The 14,635-nt window shown below is 41.0% G+C and overlaps 1 protein-coding gene across 2 annotated transcripts; it reads right to left on the reverse strand.

The window, feature by feature from the left end:
* Positions 1-370: 370 nt before the first annotated feature.
* Positions 371-13,315, reverse strand: ppp1r21 (protein phosphatase 1, regulatory subunit 21). 2 transcript variants are annotated; one of them, XM_071480948.1, is made up of 22 exons: positions 12,625-13,315; positions 11,230-11,298; positions 10,248-10,364; positions 9,885-9,986; positions 9,613-9,777; positions 9,461-9,519; positions 8,966-9,060; positions 8,665-8,717; positions 8,192-8,341; positions 7,969-8,070; positions 7,794-7,882; positions 7,435-7,571; positions 7,129-7,221; positions 6,588-6,715; positions 5,835-5,984; positions 5,449-5,541; positions 4,285-4,539; positions 3,831-3,866; positions 3,579-3,695; positions 2,827-2,925; positions 2,602-2,730; positions 371-1,970 (listed from the first exon to the last, which is right to left on the reverse strand). In XM_071480948.1, exons 1-22 carry the CDS (start codon positions 12,682-12,684, stop codon positions 1,941-1,943), a joined length of 2,328 nt encoding a protein of 775 aa, XP_071337049.1. In that variant the 5' UTR covers positions 12,685-13,315; the 3' UTR covers positions 371-1,940. The 2 variants fall into 2 exon arrangements, with proteins under 2 accessions (XP_071337049.1, XP_071337048.1); XM_071480947.1 differs by having other exon boundaries at positions 10,218-10,364.
* Positions 13,316-14,635: the final 1,320 nt, after the last annotated feature.

Here is a 14,635-nt window from a genome sequence, read left to right on the forward strand (position 1 = left end):
TTAATTCTGAAACCACTGTTCCTCTGCTTCTTGCATTGTATTCCTGGCCCAAATCTCTTGAATAAACAAACAAGTGGTGGTTGTTATTATTATACGTTTACTACTTTGACCTCTGGAGTACCAAGAGTACATGAAAGCATCACAAATTCAACTAAAATGACACAACATGTTTTTCCTTCCAAAATAAGGTGACGGCATCAAACAGTAATCTTCCAGTTCTCATATGTCCAGTTTAATGGTGCTGCCTCATTCCCAGTGGTTAGGGTGTGTTACTGGCTGTTCTTTAAAAATCACAGGCAATTTAAAGTCCCAGTCTCCTCCAACTCCCAGAAATGCGGCACGAAAGGTTTAAGGATGATTACCAACCAGATTAAAGTGTTGAGCAAGCTCTTTATTTTGTTTCACATATTCATATGTGCTTTTGAACAGGTTACACTGTGAGAATACAAGTACTTTTTTTAAAATCAGTTGAAGGGGCGTTGGCAAATCTTTGTGATCAAAGGTTTGCTGGCAGGTGTAGACTGGAAAACAGGACGTCTGAACACTAACAATCTCTGCTGGGCTTTTCTTTCAGTTGTCTCGTGTCACTACTAGCTGGAGAGGTTCTATTTTTCTGTAAACTTTAACTGCACTCTGCCATGACTCATGAATCAGGTTGTCTAAGCACAAGTTACAGTATGTGCCAACCCATCTACGACACCTCCTTAGGAAACAGGTCTTGTCGGAGACACAAAAAAACCTAACTGCATATTAAGTTTTCCAAATTTTGTGGAAAATAAAGAATTGTAACCTCTAAATAAATGACTTTTTGTATATATATATTTTTAGAAATTATACAGTACAATTACATCATGATTTGAAATGAGAGTATATTCATATTAACCCTTTTTATCCATACATATTACAACATGAATTTAGTGACTTGTGCCACACCAGTGCACATCCACACTTACTTTGGTGATAAAAAGGACTTCACAGAGACAGACTGACACCATTTCACGAGCTCCGACTTGTTCATCCTACCCTTTTTGTCTAGGTAAACACAGTTAATCAGTGCTTCAAGGCAGATTTCTTTTCCTTTCTTTTCTCCACCCAAAGAGGATTGAAAATTTTCCAAAATGAGGAATGAATTCAAGTGTGTCTTTGTTAGTTGTTCATTCAGATTTTAAAGCCCTTCATTACAGAATCTTGTGATATATGCATGTGTTAGAAGGGGTATTATGCTGTATGTATGTATACATACAGACCCTTGGAACAACTTGCACAAATAATCTCATACTTGATCTAAAAAAAAAAAAAAAAAAAGAAAAAAAAAAGTTGAAGCATAAAATAATTCTCACATTTTGTAAAGCCTAGCGCCACAGTCACACAATGACACAACACTCTGTACACATACAGCCACACAAACATTTGCTCTGTTCGCCTGCTCCCACAGATAAGCAGTAAGAATGCAGCTTCATTTTCTCTCATGTACACTAAGCAGGAAAAAGTACACACACTGATCAACAGGGTTTGGTCTTCAAGTCTTGACTTCAGTGAGTAATACCAACCTCAACAGTCGTCAGCTGTTTATCTTCCTCTGTCCCTTTTGGGGAAAAGCTGTTTCTCTCCCACCCTGCTTTGACCAAAAGGTCAAGCAGCAGCTTCCGCTACAGTTTCAGAAAGCATTTTGAGCAAATCATGTTATGCATTAACTGGTGCTGTGATAAGGAAAAGGGGAAAAAAGAAGCTTCTTCACACAAACACGTTACAGCCTCCATGCAGTTCATTTGTGCTGCCACTGTCTGTCAGCGGAGGAATCTGAGGCTCATGTAGCCGTTCTGTGGTTTGGTGACAGTGGTAGTGTTGGTACCAGGATGCTGCTCGGAGGCTCCACGGTCCAGCTCATCACTCAAGGTGCCCTTAGTGATGCCAATGGAGCCTGTGTTTTGAGGGCAGCTCTAGCGACCTTTGTTCTTTTTGGCATTTCCCTAAAGTAAACAAAAAACATATGGCTCAGTTCTACATAAATCAAAATCAATGTCCAGGATTAGTACAAAATTAAAAGAACCATGTTGCGTTTAAGAGCAGTAAGCTGGGACAGCTCAGATTTGATTTGCATTCTTTTTCAAAATCTACAAACGTGCTGAGGCTGGTTTCTGGCCTTCAAGAGAAAAACATCACCTTTGGATCTCCAAACGTGTTTTGTCCTGCAACTTCCCAACATGCAGCTAAGTCTGCGCATACATGCAGGAACATGTGCACTTAAAACAGGCCTCTGCACTTCTGTGGCTTCAACTTAACGACTTTCTCAGATGGTTTCAGCAGGTGCTTTTCCCATCAGGCCCGGCAGCAACCACAACACCACAGATGACCTCTCGGTTCACCTCATAACTGACAGAAACTTTACAATGTCACATTTCACTGCCAGGCTTGAATTGATCCTTCACACTCTCTGAAGCCAGTGGATTTTTATCACTCCTCTTTAGTGACGGAGCTTTTAGATTTATTTACATGGAGACTGACAGTATGTGACAGCTGAAAACAAACCTGAGAGCAAGAGCTTGAATTAAAAAGGGGAAAAAAAGGAAACACAATGGAAATCTGTCTCAAGTGTTGTACCTTGCTGCCAAGTTTAAGCGTGTCAATTTCCTCTCTCTGCTTGCTCAAAGTCTCATTCATGCTACACAGGTGGTCGCTCATCATGCTGAGCTGGTCTTCGTAGCTCCTCTTAGTCGTAGCCAGCTCATCCTGTACAACGAAAACCACAGTTACAATATGTGTTGGGAGGAGGCTGATGTCTTTACTTAGACTGGAAGCTCTTTGGTAAAAGGGCCGGCATTTTACCTGCAAGCGGGTGATGTTCTGATTAGCCAGTTTAACCTCCTCACTCAGAGTCTCCCGTGATTTTTCTGCAATGGCTAATCTCTTGGCCAAAGCGCGACACTAGGACAGGAAAAAGGAAAGTAAACAACTGCTTTCCCCCTGATAGGTTTAATGTTTGTCTAACACATTTTAGAGATCTGTTTCAAAAACTGCAATAAAGGGAGAAATTATTCGAGTAATTTTAGGACATCTGAGATACTGACTCGAGATCAGGTGTAATCCTGTTGCTATGATACAAAATGAGGATGACTGACATGCCAGTTAGTCACAATGAGACAGGATGTCACTTTGACAAGTTTCTAACATCAGATCAAGCCTCGCTGTAATACTAAAAATATTAGGCGTCAGTTTGTCAGTAAAAATAAAAAAGGCAACACTTGGTAAGAATGGGACTAAGGAATCATTTCCAAGAACAAAGGCCAAAGATCAAGGAAGAGAAAAACAAGGTTAACTTCTGGCTCAGTTCGAGAAAATTAAAGAAACAGACAAAAATAGTTGTGGAATGATTTGAGGAAGGAACATGGAAGGGAGCTATGTAAGTGACTGTTCTGTACTAAATGTATTTGGCTGTTTAGTGGAGGTCATAAGAGTTTCCATATGTTTGCAGTTGACATGTTAGAGAGGCTGTGTGTTCTCTAACTATCTAACTCTCCTGAAAAGGTCTTTGCTTTAAGACGCAGTTAGTGAGAGAAACATTGTAGTAAGGGCTTCACCTCAGAGTGAAAGTGCACAGCTTTGCTGTCTGAAATCTGGAGCTGGGTGGTGAGTTCTCCTACTCTGGTCATGTAGTGAGTCTTTATCAACTGCTCCCTAGACTCCTCGTCTCCCACCTGCAGACACAGACACAACATCCAGCTAGATAAGATTTTCTTTTACTTCTGGGAGGCATTATAATTTCAAATACTCTTTTTTAATTAGGAAGTCTTCCTTTAATATGTTAATTGGTTAAGTGTATGACAACTCACATGTTCGACTGTAGGTGTAGTGCACAGCATGCCAACCTGGAAACAACAAGACCGATCAGAGAAACATGTCAGAGATAGAATCATAGATCAGCTGTTATAAAATCCACTTCAAGCACAGACAGGCCTCTAACACTGCTAGGACAAATTAGCCATACAAAAGATAACACTAAAACCTAATACGCAAGTAGTACAGAGAGGAGTGAGACAAACAGCTCTTGGTTGTGACTGTGTTGTGGACTCTGTCCCGACATGCATAAACAACAGTATTCTTGTATTCTGCCACATCAGCACATTGGAAGTCTGAGTTTTATCAAGCAAAAACTTATTAAGTGGGGGAGCTACAAGAAAAGAATGATAATACTCCCTTTGTTGAAGCAAATCAGACACTAGAGCCATGGGCTGAAATTTTCCTCTGCAAGCGAAAAACAAACAGCAGCCAGTAGAGTGACTGTACCAGGCTGGTGCACAGTGTAGTCTCTTTCCCTGCAGCTTTCTGCTCTGCCTCTGCTTCCTCGTGGCTCTGTGCTAGCGTGCTGGCTGCAGCTGTCTGCGAGTTTGGACTTCCCCCTAGAGCTGCCGCGAGCTGTGCTTCCAGGTCCGCAATGCGCTGGTTCTCCTTTTCCAACCGCACCTTCCCCAGCTGCGCCTCCAGGAGCCAGTGCTCCTTCTCCTGCTCCAGCCGAGCGATCTTCTCCTGGCTCTGCTGCACCTGCAGGAGGCCAGTGGGGAGAGGAGAGGAGTGGACAGTGAGCTTATGGGAGGAGGGCTGAGCAGAGGTTGGGAGACGTGAAAGGGCAACAGTGTTTAGGAAGAAATGGGGAGACTATATAACACAGAACAAAAATATTTTACACATTTAATCTGATTGAAGGACTTAAAATAGCAGAAACTAATATATACATATAAAATAAATATTTTATCGGCCAATATAAAAGAGGGGACTGATTCTGTTATATTTTTTCCAATAGCTGGAGGCTGAAATGATAAAAGCCCAATAAGCTTGGACTTTATAGATTGATTTTATGACTTTGTACTTGTAATAGTAAACTTGGTGCTGAAGTGCCAGTCTTAAGAAGGTTAATATGGACCAAAGGACACAATTAAAAAAAAAAAAAAAAAAAAGACATTTCAAACGTGTTCAGGGCAGAATAAGCACAGTCTCGAGGGCCAAGCTTCTAAAGTCGTCACACCTTGTCTCTAAAGAGCAACTGCTTGCACCTCACACGAAACATCACAAGATTGTGTTGTATCATTTTAAGACACAGATTTCTGCACTTCTTAACAGTTCTGTACTTATATGACCAACTTTTCCATACCAGTGTATTATCTCAGCAACTGCTGAAACTGCTGTTTTCAGTTTTCCTGCATTTCCAGTTTGGTTTTTAATTGTAATGTGCCCCAAAAAACACAAAGCTACAATAAACATAATTGCATGCAGAACCATTTTTGACTTTATCTCTCTTATTACACCACTGAGTTTAGGGCTGGCACAGTGACTCATTCATTGTTACATTGTCCACAGAACAGCCTGGTTGTTGGAATGATGTTAGCTCTTTAAAACTGAAGAGCAAAATCTGTGAATTAACCAGTTCAAGAGTGTCTCAGTGGAGTGTCGTACCTGTTGAGTGAGTCCCTCTCTGCTCTCAGTGGAACTGGTAAGTATACGACGGTTTGACAGGGCTTCTCTATATGGAACAGACTGTGGCCTGGGCTGAATCAAAAACAAAACAAGCAGAAAAGTGGAAGAACAGTCATTCATTAACATTTATCAATTATTCATGAACGTAAAATAGCAGCGAGATAAAACCAGACGGAACATATGAAATATTCACAAAGACTTCCTCATAAAAGAATATTTTAAGAAGTGGTCTTAAAGAAATTACTGATGTTTTCTTTGTGGGCAGAGTGATCCGAACTCTGGGGGCTTTAACAGCAGAAGCACAGTCACCTTTTGTCATCCAGCTGAGACCTGGGTAAAGCCGGCAGATTTCAGCAGATACTCACCTTTTTGATAGCATGGATATAGGCGGCTGCTTTCTTCTTGTTGGCCAGCATACTCTCTGCTTGCAGAGGGTTAAGGGAGACTGCACCGCCTCTTGGACTGTAGCCTGAGGATGTGAAGAAGTCCAAGTTGTTGCTGAAGAAAGTGGCAATCTGCAACAAAACAGTGATATCATCATCTCATATCGTTCAGAGGACAGAGAACAAAACACTAATTAATGCTTACATTTCTCAACGCAGATTCTCAGCATTCTGTTTCGCCTAAAATTAATCAGTGTTTACAGCGGAGAGATGATTCCACCACAAAGTGTCCACAGTAATAAATGTCTGAGCAATTAAGCTTTTGCCTAGAGATGATCACTCTCACAATGCAGCTCATTCCACGCTTTGAGTGCCAGCGTGTTATTCGACGCTGCAACCCAGCGGACTGTGCCTCCCATCAGTGCACACATCTCAGCCAACGGTTCACTTGATTCACAAAGAGAAAATCATTTATCCCTTTACTCCGACTGGGGAGCAGCTGTACAAACTGTGATTTGGACATCATCTTTGAACATTTAACCACTGCCCACCTGAGTCCTGCCGTTCAGTGTTATCACATTAGTGGCAAATTACCAACATGATCCAGTTGCAGTGAAACTTCACTGCTACTAACAATTAAGCCTTTATGCATTACAGCTAACAAACAACACAAACTGCTTGAGAACACAATATACTGTTTAAACCTGGCTGCTGCCTGCCCTCTGTTGGTTGTACCTTGCCAGTGCTGCTGTTCAGCGAGCCCAGAGATCCCAACAGGCACTCTGTGGTGGTACAGAGCTTCTGGGTGATGGTGGGGAGCTCCTGCTCTAAGCTGGCCTTCTGGTTGTAGTGCTTTGACATCTCTGGACACACATGAGGAAACAACACAGCAGGAGAGGCATTTAAAACATCTGGCCCTTTTTTGAGCTTGATATTTTTATGATATCTTTCACAATATTTTTATATTGTAAAAAAGCAGGTTTTCTGTACAAAGGTGCTCATTAAATAGACACATTTCCTCTCACCAAATGTGTACAAATGTGACTCTTCCTTTCCAGAGAGCACAAAATTATTTTTCATTTGGCATCACAGTGTGACAGAAGCTACGCTGAACCCTCTGGATGTTTAGGTCACAAAGACTGGGCTGGTGTTTTGTTGTGAAAACATTAAATGAGAGTGACTTTTGTGAATGGAAGCAGTGGATAGGTGGTTACATGAGGGGCTACTCTTGCTGGTGGTTGGCTGTGGGTCAAAAGGGGCTCACAGTGCTGCTCACCTTTAATGGCATCGTGAAGACTGTGTAGGCAGGCAGCCAGCTGGGTGAAGACAGCTGAGGTGCTGCTCTGTGGCATGGCATCCTGCCGAACACCTGAGAAAACATTGCACCAATTTAAAAAAAAAAACAAAAAACCTTGTCATCACTTCATGAGCCTTTCAATCTTTAAAAATGAGCAAATCCTTTAGTTTTTAGAGGAAAAAATATAATTATTTACATGCGTTTGTAAAATAATCATTCCAGTCTTGCAGTAACTGGGATAGGTGACAGTGCTTTCAGGCAAAAAGAGCTCAAATGTTAACATACTGGGTAAGGCCAAAAGGTTAATGTAGTTCTGCAGTTTCTCAAACACAGAAGTTACTCTCTTCATGTCACTCTGCAGCTCCTGGTTTTTCACAGTAAGGGCAGCAGTACAAAGACTCGCCTCACACTCTTCATCCAGGCTGAAAGGAAAAGAGGAGATAGCCATCAGTACAGCCTCCTCCACTCCATTTCTCTATCTCAAACGCACGCACGCACGCACGCACGCACGCACGCACGCACGCACGCACACGCACACGCACACGCACACACGCACGCACACACGCACACACACACACACACACACACACACACACACACACACACACACACACACACACAGTGCTGTGCTGTGCTGTGCTGACCTTTTCAGCTGGTAGGGAAGAATCTTTTGCAGAAAGTGAGTGTATGAGGAGAAGTTATCAGCAAAGCTCTTCAGCTTGACTACAGTCTCCTTCAATTCAACAACAGAAGGAAAACACAGTTAGCGGTTCATTATAAACCCATAACCTAACATATCCCTGTCTATAACCCACTCACCAGCACTGTGACAGTGTCCTCCGTGATGCTTTGGTGTAACTGCAGAAAGCTGTCCTCCAGGGGGCGCACATAAGCTGCATTCTCATGCAGGTACTGAGAAAACTGGGTTAAGAGAAGAATTAAGCTTCTGAGTTTTTACAATAAATACCACTCCATTTGTAGAAAGTCATTACATTGTATTTCACAGACTATCTGTCTTTCTTGTGTGGTGTGGTTGCCTCACCTTCTGGTTAAGAGGGGAGATGGGCTCAATGGAGGAGTCCCGGGGATAGATGTGTACTCTCTGCTCTGTGTAGGAGTGGAAGTTCAACAAAGCAGCAACCAAATCCTGAATAAAGCTCAGAGCCTGACCTGCCACGTCCCGGGCCTTGAGCTGAATCCACAGAGAGAACAGACAATCCACAGAGCAATGTATGAATTCATCTGTGACATATGGCATGTGTCTAAGACATTATCACTGCATTTGTGAATACTCAAGTACACCCAAGTCTCCTTAGATATTCATTAATTAAATTAAGTTAAATTAAAATAATGCCTTTTTTTTTCAAAGCTGGGTATGCCCTGAAAAGTCAAGTTTTGAAACCAAATAAAATGATTAAATGTTATAACTACTGGAGAAACAGGAGAGACCTAGAACTCATCGAACTCTATATTAACAATACACCCAGTAACACACAGGTTTGTTTTCTTGCTCACCTGGTGCCTTCGATTGTGTGTTGGTACATTCAGGCTGTTGTAGTCACTAAATTCTGCAGGATCAGAGATAAGAGCAGTTAAACCAGAGCAGAACCTCAATCCCTGCAGTGAACTATATTGACTTGACAAACACCGCCTTAAATAGTTTAGCCTTCTGCCTCCTTGTGTCCAATATTATAGTGCGGTGTAGCATTACTCTATTTACTCCTGGGCAGAATGTTGCTATCAATGACACAGACATCGGTGTTCCCAAATAGATGTCTGCTGCGTAGCAGATTGTTTTGGTCCAAGTGATACTCACTGGTGTCATTGAAGGGCACTTTTTCCTGGATTACACTGCTGCTTTGTTTCACCTGTCTGTTCAACTCTGATTGACACCGCCTCAGCTGCTGCTGACTGCAGAGACACACCAAACACCAGATGAATAGATTAAAATATGCTTTTCAATGATTAATAGTAATAGTAAGTTGTAATTCAGTCTGAGATTCAAAATTACATTTTGCAAAAATGTGTAGCCAAGGTTTACGTCAAAAAATATGTCAGTTACACATTTCTGTTTAGTTAATGTGTATGAAAGTAAATCATAATCCAGTTCTCCAGATATAAAGATGTGGACACTGATATTGAGATGCATGTTTGTGTCTAGTTTCCACTAGTAGCATGTATATAAACTATACTGTAACCCTATATTTATATGCACATTCTGCTTAAGTAGTTGCTTAATCACCCTTTTGGATTCCTCTACCACACTGGTTGATGAAATTATTCCCAAACTGTGAATAAAAAGTAGATTTACCACTCCTCTGTTCGCATCCTGCACTCCTTTGCTTCCCTCTCCAGAGTCTGTGCTTTCACCTGTCAGATGCAAAGGAAAATACACATTTTAATCAGCTTTATTAAAACTGACAATCACATAATGTTCTTCATCCTCCTCCTGGTAATCCTCACCTCTAAGCGTGCCTTGTCGCTCTGCAGCCGCTCAATCGTTTCCATGTACTTAGTGGTCAGTCCGTCCACAACACCCTGGTGCTGCTCGGAGTCTTTCTCCAGTTCCGCTAGTCTTGCCCTCAGCTCAGCCTCCTGCCTCCTGTGCTGCTCATCCGCTTCGTAGAACTAGTGAGTACGCAGCAGAAGACAGAGTCGTCATCCAGTGTGTTAACTTTAAATACAGTTTATGCAGAACAATGACAGAGCAATATAAACGTGACATGGCTGCTTACTTGGATATGAAGTCGCTCATTCTCTTCTATCTTTTTCTGCAGGTCCTCATCAAAAACACTCTGGGTCTGCAGGCCATGTTGTGAGGGAGAGTCCCCTTTAGTCTGGAGGAATTGGGGATAAAATAGGGACTGTTAATCATGATCTTTTGGCAAATATTAGTGTTTAATTATAATCATTAATGAGTTTAAAAATTCCATAATCACTCTTAAAAATAATGTTTTTTCTATCAGATTAATTCTATGTCCATGCCAAAAAAATACATAATTCATCCTGTACACATCCTGTCTACAGAACTAAGTAGCCACTCCCTTGTATTTCCCCCTCATGATCACCTTCCCCTTTTTGCCCTTGGCTTCACTAACAGCTAGCTCCTCCTGAAGCAGCTCCACCCTCTTGGCCAGCTGTTGGTTCCTGAAGCTGAGACTGTCCATCTCCTGCTCCTGCTTCCTCAGGCTCTGGTCCCTCTGCTTCAGCTGCTCCTGATGAGGGAGGAAAATCAGTATGGTGACCAACACATGTTGAGCATTACATTGCCGTACAAGTCTTCTTACAAACCAACACATTCAGTAAAACACTAGATCTGAATGACATGGTTTTGTGCACTGTTGCAGAAACTGAAGTACTTGCTTTGAAAAAGAGGGCTCTGGCAAAGATGGCAGAGTTGTCACTGTTTAACCACAACATTACTTCCATTATCATAATGAAAGTGGAACCTGCTTATATAAATCAAAAAGTTTGTGTATGTATGGGTGTGTGTGTGTGTGTGTGTGTGTGTGTGTGTGTACAAAAGTTATGTTTTAATCTTGCACTTGATTGAATATTATCTATTTTATAATCTGTGTTTTAATACTGTTTTTTATTATGCTTTTTACTTCTATTTTAAGCTTCTTTTATTTGCTGTTAAGGATAGTGAATGACCTCTATGTATGATAATGTGCTTTACAAATAAATTTGCCTTGCCCTCCCATTTCAGCTCTGCTCCCATTTTTGGATTTTTAAAGTGTGTAATTATCGTGCCCACTCTCTGACAGCAGCAGATATGTTACATGACTGGAGTGTAATGCTTTCACCATGACCATCCAGACGAGGCTTGGAGCAGAAGAGGGACACAGTGTAATTTATATTTTTCTATCTTTAAATCAGTAAATGGCGAAGTTTTCCGTGTCATTACTTTATATTCATATAATAAATATATGTCAATTAGATGCAAATATGCATGATAAATAAAGAAAAAGAAGAAAGAAGGTAATGATAATCATCCACTTATAGCGATCAATCTGACCCTGGACAGACGTGATCACTATAAGTGATTTCCACTGTTTTTGTTTTAACATATTACTTTACCTTTAGCGAGGCAGAGTTGGCCTGTTCATCCACAACTGCCTTCTTTAACACCTGGTTCTGGGCACGGAGCTGTGAAAAAACACAGAGAAATGTTGAGACATAACACATAAATACAACATAAAACATTATCAGTGGTCAGGATTGTGATGCAAAGGCAATTTGCAGAATGTATGCTGCACCTCAAGCCAAATTTTAATTTTCCTACGGAAAATCTGGTATCTGGTGTCATATGCTTGGGTATGGTTACTATTTTTTCATCCTATTCTGCACCAAACTCAAGGCTTTTTACTCTGTGGTTAACAACCTTTAAACAAATAGTATATTAACTACAATGGCAGTATGTGTGACAGTTACACTGTCAGCACTTTCTGAGCAGGATATGGTTCTTGGCTAACAGCGAGATCAGAGTTGAGCAGGAAACAGCACACTTTCCCCGTGCTGTCAGCTGACACAGAAACAAAGGGCACATGCAGCTCACAAGAGAAAACTCAGGCTTTACTGTCACTTTACTGTTTTCTCATAGATATACTACCATTACAGCACTTGAACATAGGGTGTTCATTGGCAACTTGAAATGTGGCCACAGTCATCTATCACCAGGGGTAGACCTGACTGATAGTTACAAAATCAAAACAATGTTAAGAATATGAGTGAGTGATATTAAAATGATCGTACACCTTTTAAATATAAATCTTACGCATCAAAAGTATTTAAATTGCAGCATGATGACCACAATCCCATGAAATATCAAGTCTTGTATTGCATTATCATTATCATATGAATATATTATAAGAAATTTTTAAAAATCAAACCTTCATGAAGGTAAAAATGTTGTTTTTGTTCACACTATTTTGTATTTAACTTTACAGTTACTGCAGTTTGTGGTGATGTTGAGTTGTACTGCACTATTTCTTATGTTATTACATTGTCATGTTTTGTATCTACTTAAGTTGACATAAATGGAGTAAGTAATATATTATTAACGCCTCTCAGTATAAGGCAACACACTTCAACAACATTACTAACTGGGTTACAGCCTTCATGTCACCAATAACCAGAAGTTTTGTCACACTTACCTTTACTCTATTTAAACAAAAAAGTAGGCATTGTACCCTTAACAAAAGAAGGCTTTACTAATTACTTATGGCTATGTATACCCCAACGACTGAGTGTATCTGTTCGCTCTGATATTTCTGAAAAATATCTGTCGCTGACTTTAGATGCATGAATCATTAAAAGGTGGCTAACGCTAACAACACAGTTGATGCTTCTATCTGTCTTTTTCTTACTCCTCGTCACCAACATCCAAGAGAGAAAAGTGTGGCGAAGCTGCCATAGGCTGGCATAGCTTTCATCTACAGACATAAAATTAGCAGACTTGACTGAATGTTTTACCTTTGAGTACTCCTGTGCCAGCTTGCTGTATTTTGTTTGGAGGTCTGTAACGTTAGCCATTGTCGATGGAGACGTTACCCCGTCGCTAACCGTTGATGCTAGATAACGTTATCCTAGCTAGCCCTGTTAGCCGACGGTTGCCCGGTTAGCTCGTCCAAGCCGCTGTCTTCAGCTGCCTGTGCTGTTAACGGTGAGCTATAACTAACTCAGGTGGGCTAGCTCACCGTCATTAACTACTTCACGGAGGCTTGTTCCGTCACTTGGCACGACCGACCTCGGATACATTGTGACAGAGGGACGGTCATGAGTCCCGGGGGAAGAAGCAGCTGCCAGTCATCTGATTTAGACTGATTTCTGAAGCAGGATGTTCTTCCGAGCTGGCAGCGATGCTTTCTTTACGTTAGCACCGCTAGCTGTGACAGCGCCTGCTAGCTAGCCGACTAGCCGAGAGCTAACTAGCTACCTAGCAAAACAAATCCCGACACCGAGCAACACATGTATGCTAGCTCAGTGTATGTGACAGCAGCCGGGTAACCCTCTGTGTCAACTAATAATATCAGAGAGTGAGTGTGGCTACTACAAAGCTACTGAAACAGCTTTAATTATCAATTTATCTCAAGGAATACTTTCATTTTCTAACCCGCAAAATCCTCCCCACCGAGTGAGATCCGACCACAGACTCAAGCACAGAGGTCAGAGTTCAGAAAACAGAAAAGTGGCGAGCTAGTGTCCGTAGGGCGCCGTCTAGTGTTTGAAAAATAGAAAGATACATCTATTATATATATGTAGGATCATATATAAATACAATATTGTGCATTTGTATTAAACTGCCCAAGTAGTAATATTCCAATAACACAAAAAAAATATATAAAATGACACTCACTCTGCATCAAGACTACTTTTATATTCTTTTAATACTGTGCAATACTTTGCATATATTTTGCAGATAACTTACAGTATTAACTTTTACTTAAGTAGCAGTTTGAATGCAGCACTTTTACTTGTAATGGAGTATTTTTACACTGGGTTCCTCTGCCACCACTGTAGATAGATAAATACTGAGATCAAAACCATAATTCATTAGTGTAGGAAATCAAATTAAAAGGAAAAAAAAAAGAAAAGAAAAAGGTACATTTTGTAAAATTACACTGGTGATATATACTTTACCCAAAGATTATACTGTGATATTATGTGCCTATTCATATATTTGTATTGTGCAGGCAATTACAGAGAGGTCTGGATGTGATTTTTGTATGACGCACAATGGAGATGTCACTATTATTATGACATCCTTTCCTCTCCTGTCAGCTTTGCAGTGAGAGACTTAATGCCATTTGCAATTAAGAGATGTGATGTCACTGATAAATTATTTACTGCTGAGTTTGAGTCTGGTAAGAGTTGCATTAACAAAAACCAGGTCAGAAAATAACAAGTGGGCTGCAGCACTGTGAAGGATAGTCTCTGTGAGTTCCCTTTAAAACGCACATGACCTCGTTTAGACTAGAAGTGAAACGACATGTTGCTAATGCAGCCATCACTGCTCAAATCCTACACGATTAATTTCACCTAATCCATAATAATCTCTTTATACTTTCACCAGAGTATTGCTATCTCTTTAAAGAAATCATAACTGTGGAGTTCTTTTTCTATCAGCTGTTAAATTTGTAACATGTAAAGTATTCAAATAAGGGTTGAATGTTTTGTGCCAAAGAAAGACATTTCCTCTGCTGCTGTCTCACTATTCCTGATCTTAAATGCATACAGGCAAAACACAAACTCTCTCACACGCACACCACAGCAGTGGCTCCAGCATTGTCTGGTTGCCTGGCAACTGTCGGCGTGGCGTGGTTGCTAGGGCCGTGTGGGAGGGGGGGAGGTGATGCTGCTCTGATTTCCAGCTGAATTGAGGCAGTCAGTAGGGAGAAGCCCCCCTCTTCCAGTCGACACACAGGACTCTATTGAACAATAGAGCTGTGCCAATGGGCCTGAGGCTAGTCAGACAAACCCTTGT

Source organism: Trachinotus anak, unplaced genomic scaffold (genome assembly GCF_046630095.1).
Source record: "Trachinotus anak isolate AG129_WGS33_773 ecotype Australia unplaced genomic scaffold, CSIRO_AGI_Tana_v1 ptg000007l, whole genome shotgun sequence".
In the NCBI taxonomy this organism is placed as follows: domain Eukaryota; kingdom Metazoa; phylum Chordata; class Actinopteri; order Carangiformes; family Carangidae; genus Trachinotus; species Trachinotus anak.